This window comes from Eleutherodactylus coqui, chromosome 10, assembly GCF_035609145.1.
Source record: "Eleutherodactylus coqui strain aEleCoq1 chromosome 10, aEleCoq1.hap1, whole genome shotgun sequence".
In the NCBI taxonomy this organism is placed as follows: Eukaryota; Metazoa; Chordata; class Amphibia; order Anura; family Eleutherodactylidae; genus Eleutherodactylus; species Eleutherodactylus coqui.
Genome location: NC_089846.1, coordinates 26883366 through 26901418, shown reverse-complemented (window position 1 = coordinate 26901418; position 18053 = coordinate 26883366). Strand labels below are relative to the sequence as shown.

At 44.8% G+C, this 18053-nt stretch overlaps 1 protein-coding gene across 1 annotated transcript in view; it reads left to right on the top strand.

Moving 5' to 3' along the window:
• Window positions 1-6943: 6943 nt before the first annotated feature.
• Window positions 6944-18053, top strand: part of LOC136580260 (extracellular matrix protein 2-like) — a 59943-nt gene continuing 48833 nt past the window's right edge. The window contains exons 1-2 of the mRNA XM_066580675.1: window positions 6944-7381; window positions 16443-16637. Of these exons, the coding sequence (XP_066436772.1) occupies window positions 7156-7381; window positions 16443-16637 (421 nt within the window). The 5' untranslated portion in view covers window positions 6944-7155. The remainder of the gene's footprint in view (window positions 7382-16442; window positions 16638-18053) is intronic.

Here is an 18053-nt window from a genome sequence, read left to right as displayed (position 1 = left end):
CGTATCAGCATGTTTTACTGTACTTTTTGCGCACGCAGGGCTTGTGCATTTGCGTGCGGCAGACAAACACGCCCTGATTTAAATGGCCATTAATGAGTTCCAGATGTGTTCTTTTTTTCAAAGAAGTGTGCAGCGCCTTACCATTCTGCTGTGCAACGCGCACGCATTGTCGCACCTTCTATAGGCTTCTATGGGGACTCTTGATGCGCAAATGCACACCAAAATAGAGCAGGTCCTATTTTTTTTTACAAAATCTGTAAATGTATACGAACCAATTTTATTCCCCGTGTATCGCAAAAACACGTGCAAATACGCCTGTGTGAAGAAGCCCACTCAGCTCAAAGGTTATAAGGAGACGTTATATAACCTGGTGTGTGCAGCAACCTTTAGGGCTCTTTCCCACGAGCGTATATCGGGCTGCCGTTTTCACAGCCGGACGATATATACGCTACGATCTGATGCATTGGATTCCAATGCATCAGATCACATGGCCGTATTCCCACAACGTAAAAGCGCCCAGACGGCCAATATAGCGCAGTTCGTTTTCACTCCGGGCCGAAAAGATAGTCCTGGGACTATCTTTCCGGACAGAATTAGTCGGCCACTGCATGGGCTCCTATGGAGAAGGGAGATGGGAGGGAGTTTAGCAGCGTGACTGAGCGTGCGGACAAGGGGTGGGTGCTTAGCTCCTGCCCACTCCCATTGCAATCAGCCGGAGGTAAGGAGAGAGGAGGTGAACCAGCAAAGGGGAAGGAACAGCATTGCAGCCTCGGCGTATATGCGCCGGGGCCCATGCCATCTGAACGGCCGCACAAACATTAGATTTGTGCGCCCGTTCACGCGTTTTTACGGTGGCGGCGGGCGCATGTAAAAATGCCAACGGCCATGTGAAAGAGGCCTCACATTGTCATTCCCAGGCTTTAATTCATGTCTGACAACAAGGTGTTAATAAACTGCTGTCTGTTTCCGCGGACAGGCAGAAGAATTGTATAAGCTGTAATGTACATATTGTATAATATACATATATATATAAAACTACATCCATAATACCAAAAGGGTAATATAGACAACTGTATCCTTTATGGAGTCTATCACAGTCGCTTCAATCAATGTCTCTCCAGTTGTTGCAAAACTACAACTCCCAGCATGTCCTGACAGCTAAGTCAGGACTTGTAGAGTCACAGCAGCTGGAGAACCGTGAGTTGGAGAGCATCGGTCTGGCAGGTGTCTCCGCCAGAGCTGAGCCAATAATGGACACGTGCGGCGCGGTCACAGCTGGGGATCGTTTGAGTATTTACTAGCCCGAAGGCTATATTGGCCATTCCTAACCATCATGGGCTCCGTGTACTGGGAACAGACATTACTTCCAGTACTTACCACTAACATTTATAATGCTCTGGTGTTTAAGACTACTGGTTGCTATAAACATGGTTTCCTGGTTTCACTGAAAATACATCATTTGAATGTTAGTCAGAGAACAGATGTTTTAGGAGCAGAAACTGTCATTTTGAAGCAAATTTAGGTATACAATTTCGAACCGCGGATGGAAGCAAGTTGAGAATGACACAAATGACATACTGTAATAGCCGTGTTAACAGAACCATTGAGGGTCATCAGCCTAACGGTAAGACTATGTGGGGGTCATTGGAGAGCCGTCTCATCACTGCAGTAATGTTGTAGAGGGGGGGTGCATTTTTCTGTCCTTCTCCTATACATTTGTATATCTGTGTGTATATTCCTTTAAGGAATGGGCATTATCAAGAGGAGTGGAAGTATCTGGTGGCGGCACTGTGTGCAGAGGAAATAGGCGCATGATAGAGAGAGGAGCCGCTGCCTTGTTGGTCCCCACTTCCGGAGTAACCAGACCAGAGACTGGAGCTCCTGGAAGATAATTTGCATATTCCTGATGCATTCTGGGAAGAGCGAAGAGTCACTGTGAGTGGGATGATTGCTGGGTTTAGCCGGGTCTAGCGGCTCGGATGGCATCAGCAGACTAGAGATTGGAGCTCCTGGAAGGTAATTTGCATATTCTTGGTGCAGTCTGGGAAGAGCAAAGAGTCAGTGTGATTGGGACGATTGCTGGGTTTAGTGGGGTCTAGTCACACCAGAGACTGAAGCTCCTAAAATGTAATTTGCATTTTGTCAGTGCATTCTGGGAAGAGCGAGGAGTCATTATAAGTGGGACGCAGAGGCGTAACTTGAAGCTTCTGGGCCCCAATGCAAAACTTGTAACAGGGCCCCCAACTATAATGCTTTACTCATAGTACTGGGCTCCCTATATCGAGAAGAGAGGCCTTATGGGCCCCCTAAGGCTCCTGGGCCCGAGTGCAACCGCATCCCCTGCATCCCCTATAGTTACGCCCCTGGTGGGACGGTTGCGGGGTCTAGCTGCTCAGAGAACATCGTCAGATGGCACACTGTCAGTTTTACGCTAAGTAGCATCTTGTATAGGTTATATATCACCACAAGAATTCTTGACTTTTAGAAGTTGGAAAGTGTACATAGACATGGAAGAAGAGAGGAGCCATATGGTGAGCTGCAATGTATGCTATATGGTTACAGACCTACAACAGGAAAAGCCAAAGTTCACCTTCCAGAAATGCAAGCTTGTATCTCTACTGGAGGAAAAGGTGCAGAGTCTTCAGGAGTGAATAGCTACATTAAAACTCATTAAGGAAGATAAGGATTTCTTTAACAGAGCAGAAATGACTCTTCAAAGTATTGAGGAAAAATAAATTCTAGTGGACCTGTAGAAGCCGAGGAATGGAAGCATGTGACCCAAATGAGCAGAAGGATCAGGAGTCAGCCATCACCCATACTGCTCGGAAACCGGTACCAGGTTCTCACGCAGGAGAACAACAAAAGGTACATCAAAAAATGACTTTGGCCACAAATAACAGTCTGGTAGGCACTCAGAATCCTCTTGGATGGAGAAAAAGAAGTGTTGTTGTGAAGAAGAATAAGGAGAGTGCTGGTTTTGAGGGATTCAATATTGAAGTGAAGGACCTAGGAGCACAGGTGGTCTTCTCATCCATCCTCCCAGTGGATGGCCATGGAAGAGGAAGATGGAACAGGATTCTAGAAGTGAACAACTGTTCATGGTGCCATCAGCAAAGATTTGGATTTCTAGACCATGGAGTGAATTACCTATATGATGGACTGCTTGCTAGAGACGGGTTACACCTTACAAAGAGAGTAAGCATATATTTGGCAGGCACCTTGCTACACTCATCAGGAGAGCTTTAAACTAGAACAATATGAGAAGGGAAGTGAAAGGCCAGGTAAAAATATACAGCTGATGAATACAATGGAGAACCTTGCTATTGTGGAAAGAAAGAACAAAGACAAAAAAATCAGAAGGAAAGTAGAGAGTAAACAAAGATGATCGCTCAAAAGATGGCTTTCGAGTGATCATTTTGCATAAAACTACTACTTGGTACTAATGCCTATTAGTACCAATTAGTAGCGTGTGAGCCGCCAGGAGCTGTATTCAGGGAACAGACCACCAGATGGGGCTGACAGCTAAGACAATGTAATCAGCTATAATCAGCGCTCCCCGGGCAGAACCCTTCTTATCAGCTGTTTTGCTGAATGATGGATTTCTTGCCGAACTGAAATCCATCGTTCAGAAGGAAAGTGAAACATGGGCACATTTACATGCAACGATTATTGCTTAAAAGATGGCTTTTGAGCGAATTTTGAGCGATAATCATGTCTAAATGGGCCTTAAGAGACACTGATCACAAGCCAAAATGTTTTTACACAAATGCACAGAGCATGGGAAAGAAACAAGGGGAATTGGAGCTCCTAACACAAGAAGAGAAATATGATATCATAGGCATCACGGAAACTTACTGGGATGATACACATGATCGGAATACAAGGTTTAAAGGATACAACTTGTTTATAAGAAACAGACCTAATATTCTTACTAACAGGGAGGGAATGGTTGAGGAAGTAAGAGTGGCTGGGTCCTTAGGAGGCAGTGATCATGCTATCCTGAATTTTGAATAACAAGGAGAGGAAGACCTGAGAAGACTCAAACTTCAAGGCTGGTTTTAAGAAAGGTAGATTTTAATGAATTCGGAAATAGGGTAGGAAGAATCCAATGGCTGGATGTTCTTAAGGACAGAAATTTTCAAGAAGGATGGGAAATATTGCAAAATCGTTAACTTAAATGAACTCAAGTCTCAAGGTTCTGATTAATTACATCCTAGGATACTGAAGGAAGCAGCAGAGGTAATTGCTGAACCACTCGCCATAATCTGTGAAAATTCCCGGAGAATAGAAGTCCCAGAAGATTGGAGAAGGGCGAATGCTGTCCCTATCTTCAAAAAAGGGAAGAAGCTAGACCCAGGAAACTACAGGCCTGTGAGCCTGACTTCTATACCGGGGAAGATCTTTGAACAAATTATTAAACAGCATTTATGCAAGTGCTTGGATAAGAATGAAGTAATTAACCAGAGCCGGCATGGGTTTGTAACAAACACATTATGCCAGACAAATCTAATTTCCTCCTCTGGCAGAATCATTGACTGGGTTGATCTGGGAAGTAAATACAGTACCAGAACCAAGTTCATAAATACCGTAGCAGAACTAAGTGACAATGTTGTGGGGGCACGGGAGGAGCTGCGAAGAGAGCCCAGAGGTCGATTGTGCAAGCAGAAGGAGAGACATAAGAAACCATACCATATACCAGCTAAAATCCAAGCTATTCTATTGGATGTACTGGAACTATACACGGAACCAGACCAGGAATGAGGAATGGGAGTATATAGATCTTTTTTTGGTCAACAGGGAATACAAAGGCTACTCGTTTCAGTGTCAGACTGACGGTGAAATGCTTAGCCTTTGTATTCCCTGCTGGTCAGAATAAAATCTATATACTCACCTTCCTGGTTCCAGCTCTGGCACTGTGTATAGTTCCAGCACATCCAATTAATTGATACATGTCTCAGTGAAGAGAGGAACTGGAAGCTGTCAGACATCTGTGTTCTATGTTTGTCCATGAGCAGACTATATACTGAGATTATCAGTCCAGCTATGCAGATGCACCCATGAAGTGCTCTGATTTTCTATTTTATTAGTTTCTTAAATCCAAGTTGCCAGGGTCAACGTTGTGTGCTCATGTGTACTGCTATCTACCAGGGAATATATCGCCACTGCTAGTTTGGCTGTTGCAGCCTAACAATATTAAACGGGGTGTCTGGAACTTTTACCATTAATTACCTATCCTCAGGATCAGTCATCAGTAGTTCATCAGTGGGGGTTCACTGCTTAAGATCCCTGTCGATCAGCTGATCCCTGGGCCTCCTGTCAGTGTGGACAGCATTGGCCTGTTTTGATACTGCAGGCACAACTCCCATTGAATTGTAGCTGCACCTGTAGTATCAAACTGGGCTACTGCTATGTTGGCAGTGCCATCTACATCCAGTGTTGTATACAATGACAGTGGGCCAGGAAATCAGCAGTGGACCCCTGGAGATCAACTATTGATTACCTATCCTTGTGATAGATCATGAATAGTAAAAGTCCTGGACAACCCCTTTAGACTGTAACGTATTGTGTGGCAGTGTTGCCAATTTCTACATCCAGTAAAGAACATCACTTGCAAGTTGCAGCCCTCTGTCGTAATTTTTGCAACAAGCTTGAGAAAGAGTCTTATATGAGGTTCTCCACCTCCATTAACTAAAAATACTTAAATAGGGTACTTGAAAATGAACTTTTCAAACCCGTTTTCCAAGGAAGCATTGTCAGACTCCCTACATCAAGTTGGCAACCTCCCCAAGGAGAAACATTATACCCCTAGACCCAACTAGACTTTGAGTTTTGACTATTCATTGATGACTATGGAGATAACCAACCTGAGCTCGGGAACCCTTCTCCATGAGCCCCATAACAGCTGCCTGGTCTGCCTCAATGATATAAGCTGCTAAAGACTATATAAAGCAGTATTCCCATCTCAGCTTTTCATAGCCGAGGTGGAAAACCACTGCAATGCCTACCGGTCACCCGACTGTAGCCTACAGGATAAGCAAAGTGCCTTCACCCAGTGCTTCTTTCCAGAGCTTTCATTCACTTCCATGAGAGCTATGAAAACAGTGCTGGGCTGAAGTGCTTGGCTACTTCCAACAGGTGGTTGGAAATGGAGCGCTGGGTTTTCCCATCTCGAAAAACTGAGATGGGAACACCCCTCTAAGGTGTTAATCTTCAGAGCTTAGCAGTACTTAAAAGGGGGTCTAAACTATGACTACATATCACGTATTTTAGAATGCATTATCAATGGTATTACATATTTAAGGCAAGTTTCTCAAAAAGTCCTTGCGCTCAGTACATTCCATTATCGTTGGGGGCAACCAACAATTGTGTACAGGTGAATCTACTTATATCTCGCTAAATCCCGTATGTGGTGTACACTTAAAGTGCTAACATGGCTAACAGCCCCTTAAAGTCAAGAAATGAAATTTATTGGGAGGGAAAGTGAATTAATATCCATAAATACATACGTTAATTCACTATTTTATTTAATCAGGGCTTACAGAAATGTGAAACTTGTCGAAATTCATTTGACTTTAAGGCATAAATTTCTCAGCCTTGAAGCAGTATCGGTAAACTTGAGATGTGCCTTATTTCCATATGCTGGATCTCCCTGTCTACATAGCAACTCTGCACAGGAAATGGCAGAGAAAGGTTGCTGTGTATTAACCTGAACGTAATTCCAACCCCCCCCAACCATACTGAGTGTTGCTTGTGAACAAACAGAGGTCCTATTCATAGAGACTAGGCCGGAGACCTAGCTGCAAGATGCTCTATGGTAATTTTATATTTATAACACTTAAAAACGTCCAATCTCTCTTAAGCTTGATAAAAAACCATGGACTTGTTCAACCAATGCTTTCAAGGCACAGAGAGAATATCCCGGGCTGTTTGCAATGTGTAGTAGAAGGGATCACAAGTGATGGAAGTATTTCTTTGGACAGAAAATAAATTCTGCGAAGGGAAAGGAGTAAGGAGTTCACCTTGTGTTTAGGTTAAGCCCTCTCGGGAAGATCATCTTGAAATACGCTTGAGTTAAACTTCGAGCTGTCACTTTGCAGGTCAGAGGAGGAGATACCAACATCCAACTTTAAGAATTGAGGGGACAAGTTGTACATCATGAATCTACTTCTTACTCTGTTGGTCTTCAGTATTTTGGGGTCTGCTGGATGGGCTCAAAAGTCTCGAGAGAAATTTAGTACTGGTCTTCTTCAAGAGACCCGAAAGACAAGCAACGCTAATCTTGTAGAACAAAGATCTTCATCGACTAAGAAGGTTCCTGACCATAGCACCACCAGGCAAAGGAAAGGAGATGCAGCACTGATGGGCAGTCCCTTGGTTGCAGGTAAGATTCTATCTATCTATCTATCTATCTATCTATCTATCTATCTATCTATCTATCTATCTATCTCTATCTATATCTATCTATGTATCTAGCTAGCTGTCTCTCTATCTTCAGATGGAGCAGTCATTAACATGACTGGTGTATCATGAGAACACAATTTACAGCATTGTAGTGCATTGTAATAAAGGGGATTTTCGGTGACTTTAAACAAAAAAATTTTAAGGCTAAAAATGGTGCAAAATTAACAAAAAATAAAGGATGCTCACCAGCTCTGGTGTCATACGCTCCAGTATTGGAGCCATGGTTCCTGCCATTTGGAACCTAGCAGGCAGTCACGACGTGCTGCTGATTGTGCTGTCGGTTGGCTGAACTCTCATGTACAAAATGTACGGCATGTGACCGCCTGCTGGCTGCTTCCTGGTTCCAAGCGGAAGGGACGGGGGCTCCAGAACCAGACATGGAGCCACTGGAGTAGGTGAGTACCCATTTTTCCTTAATTTTACACCATTTTAAGCCTCAATTTTTTTAAGTCCTGGCAGACCCCTTTAAGTTATCATACAGCGTTAAATTACAAGTTGTTGCATCTTCATCCATCTATCTATCTATCTATCTATCTATCTATCTATCTATCTATCTATCTATCTATCTATCTATCTATCTATCTATCTATCTATCACACAGACCTTTCTGAATATACCAGTAGAAATCCTTTCCTGTCTCTCCTTTGTTTTCTTTGAACCTGCCCTATAATAGTCTGTAGTCTAGTGAAGGTAAGCCGCAGGAAACCTTGCCAACCTTGCAGCATGTTTGGATTTCTCCCAAAACAAATGGATCAAATTTAAGGGTTAAAACTATATATAATTCTACAATTTCAGCCACTAGGGGCAGTAGCTCTGAATGTTATGGGTTGTTCATCTTTTGTTTGATCTACAGTATTGAATTCTTCTGTCAACGAATTGCCTAAATTGCAGTTCCCTAAGAAAGTTTTCTGAGGAAGGTCTGACAAGAGGCTGATCAATTTTCATGCAAAGGAACAGAAATGGCGATGAGCAAAGTCAAATACTTCTGTGGCACGCATTGTATCTTGTACTCTACGGTAGTTTTACCATAGAGTACAAGATACAATGACCTATTTGTGCTGCTTTCCATATGGGCTGTAATATTCATGTCCCTATCTTATTGTAGCAGTGTATTTCCTCACCTTGGAGAGAAAGTAGAGAAGGGTCTCTATACCGGTGGGTGACTAAAATGTCTGACTGTGATTGCTGTTTCCTGACTCCAGTGACATTCAGACCTTTTCTAATTGTATATCAAGTTCTTAGAGTGGTTTCACTTCTGTGTTGTGGGTTCCGGTTTTCTTCTGCGTTGGGAGAACAGGAAAGGGGAATCCCCCATTGACTATAAAGGGATCCATTTGGTTTTCCGGAATTTCACTGGAAGGAAAACCTCCGCATGTAGTGCTTTTTTCCCCCAGTATTTTGTGCCGGATCCGCGACCAAACCTCCGGCCAAGAGGTTCCAATGCGGATGTGTACCCCATATTATTTATTTCAAATTCAATCATTTGCTAAGCAGTGCGTTGTCTTGTGTAAGAGAATTGTGGGGGGATTGGGGGCGGGACTTAAAATCTCCAGTTAATTTGGACTCAAGTGTTTGGAGGTATTATTAAAGAAGTGGAATACATTGGACTATCGCTCTATGAGAGGGTGCCATTGTAGTGGCCCGAAGTATACATATCTGGCCCTTCTATAAATGTGCATAACTGTCCCTAAATGTCTTGTCAGTGCTTAATATGTATTGTACAGAACCAGTATACAAGAGGTTAATGTCTGGGTATGTCTGGAAAATGTAACAGTTTGTGTGTATCCAATGTTATCACATGAGCATGAAAGATATATGTGTTTGGAGTGAGCAAGGCAGCAAGAGAGTCTTGGACAGTAATTGAGTGAGCTTGCATGTCTCCCTGTGGATTACAATCCGTCTGAAAGGAGTGTGAAAGAAAGGAGAAAGCCCCACCTAGGCCTATCCAATATAGAGGAAGCAGAGTAGAGATGAGCGAGTATACTAGCTAAGGCTAACTACTCAAGCGAGTAGTGCCTTAGCCGAGTATCCTCCCGCTCGTCTGTAAAGATTCGGCTGCCGGCGCGGGTGACAGGTGAGTTGCGGCGGTGAGCAGGGGGGAGCGGGAGAGAGAGAGAGATCTCCCCTCCGTTCTTCCCCACTCTCCCCTGCTGCTCCCCGCCCCCCGCCGCCCCCCGAATCTTTAGAGACGAGCGGGAGGATACTCGGCTAAGGCACTACTTGCTCGAGTAGTTAGCCTTAGCGAGTATACTCGCTCATCTCTAAAGCAGAGCGATATCCTATTTACTAAGAATGGAGAATATCCTATCTTATCCCCAGTTGGTCTAAACTCTTGAAGCTACAATGGAAGGGTTGAAAGATTGCCATAAAAGACAGCCAAACAGTGAGTGTTGGCCGGTAGAGAGAGTGAGAGTGAGAAAAGTTGTCCTGGAGAGTGATCCTACAGATAACGAGGACTGTATACACCAAGATACCCCAAGTAGCCTCCCTGCTTCCTCACAAACAGAAGTTGTCTCTAAGCCAATCCTCCATTGCCAGAACTCTTATGTATTATCCCTGCTGGATGTTTTAGTAAAGAAAGGCTTTACCAACTGTTCCCGTTGCAGCCCTGTGTGTGTGGACTATTTATTGCACCATCGTCGGAGTTCACCGCAGGGGATTGAACAATGGCGTCACCCGTGACAAATACAGAAGTTTAATTACAGAGTTTTATAAAGGTAACCGCACCACTAGTGTTGCCTGGAGAGGCCTGTCAGGGCCTTGGAAAAGGGTTGCACGCCTCAGGGAGGAGATGGTAGTGCCACCGTGACATCCCTAACAGCTACCGAGCCATCTCCTCAGCTGTGGGACCTGTGCCTCGGTCACTGCATCATAATGTATAGAACTATTTTTTTTTGTACTGTTTTTTGCAATTGTTCCTATGATATATCTTATTTAAGACTGTGCCTACTGAGTGATGGAAAGGGCAACCCATGCCCGATGCAATGCACCAAATTTTCCCCGTCACCTTGGTAACTAAGGCGAGGTATAAAATGAAGAGTGGTGCCTAAGCAATAGTGAAACCAAAAGTAGTCTGTGGCATGAATATATAGTATCGAGCCTAAGGTTGAGATCAAGAGGAACGGGGATGTGTTACTGAGGTCCAGGGATTGTTCCCCCAGCACTCAGAAAGAAAGTAAGCAAGCCCACTGCTCATGTTGAATCAATTGGTTGATCGCATGATGTATGTGAGCCCTGTTCATTCTTGTGGTAGTGAGGCCAAGACTGTGAACAGGAGTTAGAACCAGTTGGTATAAACGGAAGACTGAGCGGTGACGAAGAGCCCGATCCTGAGGAGCTGGAGCTGGGCAGTTGATGTGGACTCAAAGTTTCCCATGGAGGAAAGTGACAACCAGGTTACAGGTAGCCCCCTGTCCTCCCAGAGACTACATCACCTACAAGCCGATCCCGATCCTGGTGAGCTGGATACTGCCCCGCTCCAGCTATTTTGGCTCCTTTAAGGAATTTCCTTTTGATGCTTTGCAATAATAACCTAAAGGGTTAAATTTTTTTTATAATGGCCTTGCAAATCCATCATCAGATTACAGACTGCTGCTCTTGGCAGCCTAAAGGTACCTTCATATGGGACGACTACTGGCCTAATGATCGTTCGAAAGAGCCAATTCAAACAATTGTTTAGTGTTAACATGGCCACCACCAGTTGTTTCATTTCAGCTTATCAAATAAATAGTCGCTGGTTGATCAAACGTCATCCGGTGTAAAGTCATGGTCATTCATATATGAACGACTTGCGAACTAATTTATATGGAGATCCGCCCTATGAACGATATCTCGGCAAACTACTAATGAACAGTCATCGCGCTGCGTAAAAGCAAAAGAGCGACTGTCATTCATACGCTTCAGCGACTATCTGAAGACTAGTTGGACCTAGACCACCGACACTAGTGGAACACCCTAAATGTTATTATGGGTGCTCATTCTAATGTTATCTTAGTCGTCTCATAAAGTCAAACGCTTCTCTAAAGACAGCTGCCCCCATCTAGCTCCTTGAACCCAATCATCAAGGCATATGGAAAATTGTTCGTCTTGATGAGATATTCCTGTTAACATTGTATCTGGGAATTGCCATTTATTCAATTGCCTAATACGGTCTTAGAACTCTAAATATAAGGGTTAGAGATGAGCGAACCTACTCGGCCACGCCCCTTTTTCGCCCGAGCACCGCGATTTTCGAGTACTTCCGTACTCGGGCGAAAAGATTCGGGGGGTGCCGTGGGTGAGTGGGGGGTTGCAGCGGGGAGTGGGGGGGAGAGGGAGAGAGAGAGGGCTCCCCCCTGTTCCGCGCTGCTACCCCCCGCTCCGCCATGCCTCCCCCCGCCCCCCGACGCCCCCCGGCGCCCCCCAAATCTTTTCACCCGAGTACTGAAGTACTCGAAAATCGCGGTGCTCGATCGAGTAATTACTCAAAACGAGTAGGTTCGCTCATCTCTAATAAGGGTCCTTTTACATGGAACGATTGGTTCAGCTTATTGCTGGGAATCTGAATGATAATCATTCAGTGTAAATGCTGCCAGCAACTGAAGGACGAACGATAATTCGTTTGCTTATTGTTCTTCGTTGACTTACAGCAGGCATAATAATCAGGTGACGATCGTCCCGTATAAACGGGCAGTCATTCATCTATACAGGGGCGTAACTAAGGGCACAGGGGCCCTGATGCAAAATGTGAGCTGGGCCCCCCCCCCTCTATCTGTACCCGTACCCATACCTAAACCATGCTGAACAGAGACATAACTTGAAGCTTCTGGGCCCCAATGCAAAACTTGTAACAGGGCCCCCAAGTATAATGCTTTATTCATAGTACTGGGCTCCCTATATGGAGAAGAGAGGCCTTATGGGCCCCCTAAGGCTCCTGGGCCCGGGTGCAACCGCATCCCCTGCACCCTCTATAGTTACGCCCCTGCATCTATAAACGACTGCCTATTTACTGTGAATGGAGACGGGTGGCTGGAGTGTCCTCTGTCCCGCTCCGCCTCTATTCACTGAGTGATCCTCCCGTGTAAAGCCGCTTTCACGCAGCCGTCTTTTTCAGATGCTGTCAGAGCCTCTCAGACAGCCGCTCGATCGCAGTGCTTTCCAGCGCTGCAGTTTTCCAGCGCTGTCTGTTCTATTTTGTGCGTTTAGTGCACCTCATCAATGATGGGCATGCTGAAGCTACTTTCGGAGGCAGGAGCTCTGCTTCCGAAAGTGAAAGTAAAAGTGCGGCAGAGCTTCTGTGTGAGTGAGCCCTAAAAGCACTGGAGCGATTATCGCTGGGACAATTGTTGGGGGCTTTACCGCCTCGACAGTCATCCTGTGTAAAAGGCGCTGTAGGTGCTTTTAAATGGAACCATTATTGTTCAAAGAGGTATTCAAATGAGCGAAAGTGAACGATAATCGTTCAGTCTAAACAGGCCCCAACGACAAATGAGAATTGTTCACGTTTCACTTATCATTCATTTTATGCAGGCATAAAAATCATCGTTGGCTCATTCACTTATTGTTCACTTTAAACAGCATTCATTCTGTTGTTCTCATTCTTCAGTCAGCCAATCACTCAGGGTCAGTACACATATAAGCTGTCTTCCCAGGTGTGGGTGTGTTCAGCTTTCTCTGTTCTCATTCTCTCTCTCTTTGTGGTGTGAGCAGGTTCTGTGTGTGGTGGCTGCAAGAAAAGTTTGTGTTTTGTTTGTTTGTCGTTGGACTACTGGTTAGTGTAGGGACTAGCAGTATAGCCAGGAGCCGTGACGTGGCCTGCTAGCGTCCATATTTTGAACAAAATGTCAACTAATACCTGCTATTTATAGCATTAACACCTGCTACTAGTGTTTGTGTATTAGCTGCTGTATGGTGTAATTCCGGCTCTGTGTGCCAGCTTACTTTGTCCAGTGGTCCCTGTCGTAGTGGCATGTGTATGAGTCCTATCCGGGGTGCGTGGGTTCCTAGGAGCAGAAAGGGCCGCCATTTATTGGGGCAATATCCCCGCTCAGGTAGGTCAGTGTCACTAACTCTAGCAGAAGATAGGGAGAGGTGTTAGTCTGTGGTAGTTTCACCTGGTGTTCCATATTAGGCTGCCTGCAGATGGCCAGGTCAGACCCAACCCGAGCCCCTGCAGGGACCAGCCCGGCGCTCACCTCTCCCGCGGCTTCAGCTCTCTGATGTGCCGGCCGCCGGCCAGCTGGCGCATGCGCAGGGTGGAGCTGTCGGCAGGGGAGTGACATTTCTGTGTGGGGCTCTGCGCAGAAATAGAGCATGCCGCAATTTGTTTTCTGCGCGTGATTTCGCGCGGACAAATCGCGGCCGTCTGCTTAGGATTGCGTTTTCTAACGCAATCCTATGACAGATTCCACGGCTGAAAATTCTGTGGGAAATCCCGGCGCGGAATTTCCGCTCATGTGCAGGGGGCCTTAATCTAGGTCATTATTCGTGTGGGCCCGGTGCTCAGTTGCCCCCACGAACATAAAATCTGCCTGTATAAACAGGTCGCATGAGTGAACCCTGACATCAATCGCTCATTTAAACGATAATCGGCTCGTCTAATAGGACAGCTTCACACAGGCATACGCGCAATTGCGCACACCTTGGCACAACGAATTTTACTGTATTTTTTGTATACGCGGGGCATGTTCATTTGCGTGCAGCAGACAAACATGTTCTGATTTAAATGGCCATTTAACCTAGGAAGTTCTAAATGTGTTCTTTTTTTCACGGAACTGTGCAGCGTATCGCGCATTTGTGTGAACCTTTGCGCGCCTCCCATAGACGTCTGTGGCAACCCTTGCACGCGAAAATAGAGCATGTCCAATTTTTTCATGCGCATGAGAAATGCGCCAGCAAAAAAAGGGAAATGAGAGCGAAACCAAATTTTGCACGCGCAAATACGTCTGAAAATCATGGACACATAATGGGCGTAGTTGCCCATATGCCCGTGTGAAGAAGCCCTTTAATGCCTAGCAAGTCATTTGTGTGGTTAACCCTTTAGTAAAACGTTTCCCCTTACAGTCTATACGTCCTTTTATCATCCTAATATTCTTAACAACCTCATCTTATTCCTTCCAAGGTCCTTGGAAAGTTCCAATATCTTTCTGATTTCCTCAGAGCTTGCACTGTTCAAAAGGAGAGTATTAATAATACTAAGCCGCAGTAACGCAGCGAGAATTATTCACTCTCCTTCCTCTTATTAGATTGTTTCCAGGTGCTTGGCATCACTAAGCCAAGAAGTTGGCACAAACCCGTACCTTCGCCCCGGCTCCTGAGTCTCCATTTTGCAGATGATATTTGATCCTGTCCTAATAATTCAGTGGGGGATCCTATCCAATAAGTAGAACTAGTGCGATATAAACTGTATAATCGTGTAGATCAACGTTCCCACGACTAATATACAATGCAGATATGTAGAGGTGGGCTATAAGGTTTACCTTTGCTGCAGCATTGCTGTAGAAGCTGATGTTTTATGGATGACATTTCTATCCCTATGCGAGCAGCCAGAAGAAATTCTCCAGAAACAGCAGGAGAGAATAGAAAGGATGTGAGGGAATAGAGCGCTGGAGAGCTAGCAAACTGCAGATGACTCTGCTTGGCTCTGTCAGTGCTGTGTAAGTAAGCACTGTGATTGGATTGAGCGCCAGCCAATCACAGCTGGTGCACGATCCAATCACAGCTCTAACTTACACAGCGCTGACGGGAGGGGATTTGAAAGCCGAGCAGGGAGATGACAGCGGGAAGAATTCTAAAGCAGCTTGATTAGCTGTGAATGATCAAGCACAGGCTGTGATTGGCTGACGCATGATCCAATCACAGCTCTTACTTATAAAGCGCTGATGGCGGGGGATGACAGAGCCGAGCAAAGAGGACGGCGGGGGATGACAGCGGAGAGAATTCAAGCAGCCACACCACCGATGGAGACACAGATGCCGGCTGGGAGGTGAGTATGGCGGTTTTTTTGTAAGCCTTCCCTGACTCGAGTATAAGCCAAGGGGGGCTTTTTCAGCACAAAAAAATGTGCTGAAAAACTAGGCTTATACTCGAGTATATACAGTAATTCAGATAACGGTTGGCAGAACACTGCCAGCGCTCTCAATTCCCCACCCCCACCACCTTGTAAGCTTAGCTGACTGTTCATGGTTTTTCAGTGTTGACAAATCCCTCTTATATCCCATGTTGGGGAAAAGAAGAATTTGGGAATGATGGATTCAACATGCCCAACCTCGGACATCGAGGGAGAATCTGTTGACCCCCAATATACATTAAATAGACAGACAATCCTGCCAAAATTGGTGGGTCTTGCCAGTTTTCACCTAATACATACGTATCCTAATTTCTTTACTTCCGGCCTGTACACTTTGACTAACATGGTTGCAGACAACATCTCTGTGAATATTCCCATCATCCATTAAAGTACAGATGAGTCCAACCTGGAATAGGTTATCTCTCTCCAGTGGCACTATACAGCTACATGGGCTGCCTATATGCTATGTATGCCTGTGGGTCACATTCATTTTGTTGTAGTGAAAGTAGGAATGGATCTCAGAGAGGGTAGAAGGATAAAGGCTTCCTTTCCTTTAGGCCTTGGAGCCTGTATAGAAGCACACAAAGTCTCCGCAGCTTCGTTTTGCCACATGGGGCCTCTGCATGGCACCGTATACATAATTATTTTACCCTAGAAGCAGTTTTTGGCAGTTTGTTGTTTGGTGGAACTTGTTCTTAGTTAAGTAAATGGATCAGTGATAAATGAAGTGCTTCTGCTTTGAGAATGTCAGCAGCTTGAAGATGCTGCAGAGAGTAAAGTTCTTCCTTCTAAGGATCCACTTACTAGACGTAGGCTGAAATTGTGATTTACTGCTTCTGGTGAAAAATGAGATTAGATATTATTACATATAAATATAGCTGTGTCTTTCATTTATGTTCTTTATGGTAATCCTAATGGGTCAATTGTTTACCAGGAAAAGGACAATGCTTGGTGAACGGGATGATCATGTACAATGGAGCAGCCTGGTCCCCTCAACAATGTACTATATGTGTTTGTGACCAAGGGAAGAAAGTGTGTGAGCCTCTCGACTGTGAAGAAGACATCACTTGTCCTACTGGCAAATTACAAATACCCCCGGGTGAATGTTGCCCAATCTGTGTAAAGACAGGTATGTATCCTTCAGTAAAATACTGTATGTCTATGACTTTAATGGGGATTCTCTATTTTTTTGCCTCCTTATCATGGTTGTCTATTGTCAATCCTAGAAATGTTGACCTTAATTTTTTCTAAGACGTTATTCGGTCTAACTTAGTTGACCTGAAGACATATACTATAGTATATTAGTACTATAAGTATTATAGTATGTCCCTGCCCAGGCATATACATAGACATCTGAGTCTCCATAGCATCCAATAAAAAGAGTGCTCCCATTGGTACATGCCATCATACTCCTCCAGACCTGGCATTTTTAGTCTTCTTCCCAAACATAGTAGAGGGTGACCCCTTGGGACTATTTGTACCTACAACAACTCTACAATGTTTTTTTTTATACATCGAGGTCCCAGAACCCCCAAATTCATACTTTACTAAAATAAATCACAATAACCTCCAGATGTCTGCATACATAAATGGAAACATGGAAGGGGTGTCATCTTTCAGTAGGTCATGCATGCTTCTGATTTAAGGTCACCTACATATTAAAGGGAATATCTCAGAAGACTAGCTTTCTGTACAATGTCCTGTCTGTGCTAAGCTATTCGGTGCAACTGCACAGAATATATGACCCCTGAACCAAATGCACATTACCACAGATCCTTATGGTAATCTAAGTTCAATTCCATGGAACTGTGGGGTTTCCCAGTGTTTTGGCCATAATTTACCCATTACGGCCTTGTAAAACTGGCTCAAGTGTCAGAACTGCAGAACTGAATGGGGAAGGGCCTATGTATCAGGCTACATTGCAGCCCTGTAATTGGCATTTGGTGTGTCCATTCTGTGGGTGCCATTGTACCTACTAAGTCAGTAAAGCTGGCCATACAACTAAGATATTAATTGGCCACAATTTGACCAATCATTTGTACGACCAGCAACACTGCACATGAAAACGGGTGATCAGGGAGTCACTTTTTAAAAATACACTAACTCTCTGGTGCTTGAACAGTATTGCAAATGATTGGCTGGATTTGGACAGTCATGCCATATGCTTGAAGTTTTGGCCATAGTGGGACAAAATCTTCCAACTGGATGGATTGCACCATTGGTAGACTATAGTCTGCCCTCAGCCATCGTGAACAGCTGTTCTCATACATTATTCAACTGATGGTCACCTGAAATGGCCATACTCACAGTTGTATGGTCACTTTTATGGTTATTAATCTGTCTTTCCTTGCACCTGTGAATATTATGACTAGAGATGAGCGAGCCTACTTGGTAAGGCAGTTACTCGAGCGATCATCGCTCTTCTCGAGTAACTACTTAGTGATCCGAGCAGACTCGGGTGGGCTGCGGGGGGCGGGGTGGAGCCGGAGGATGAGTGAGAGAGATCTCTCTCTCTTCCCCTGGCTCCGTTTCCCCCCGCAGCCCA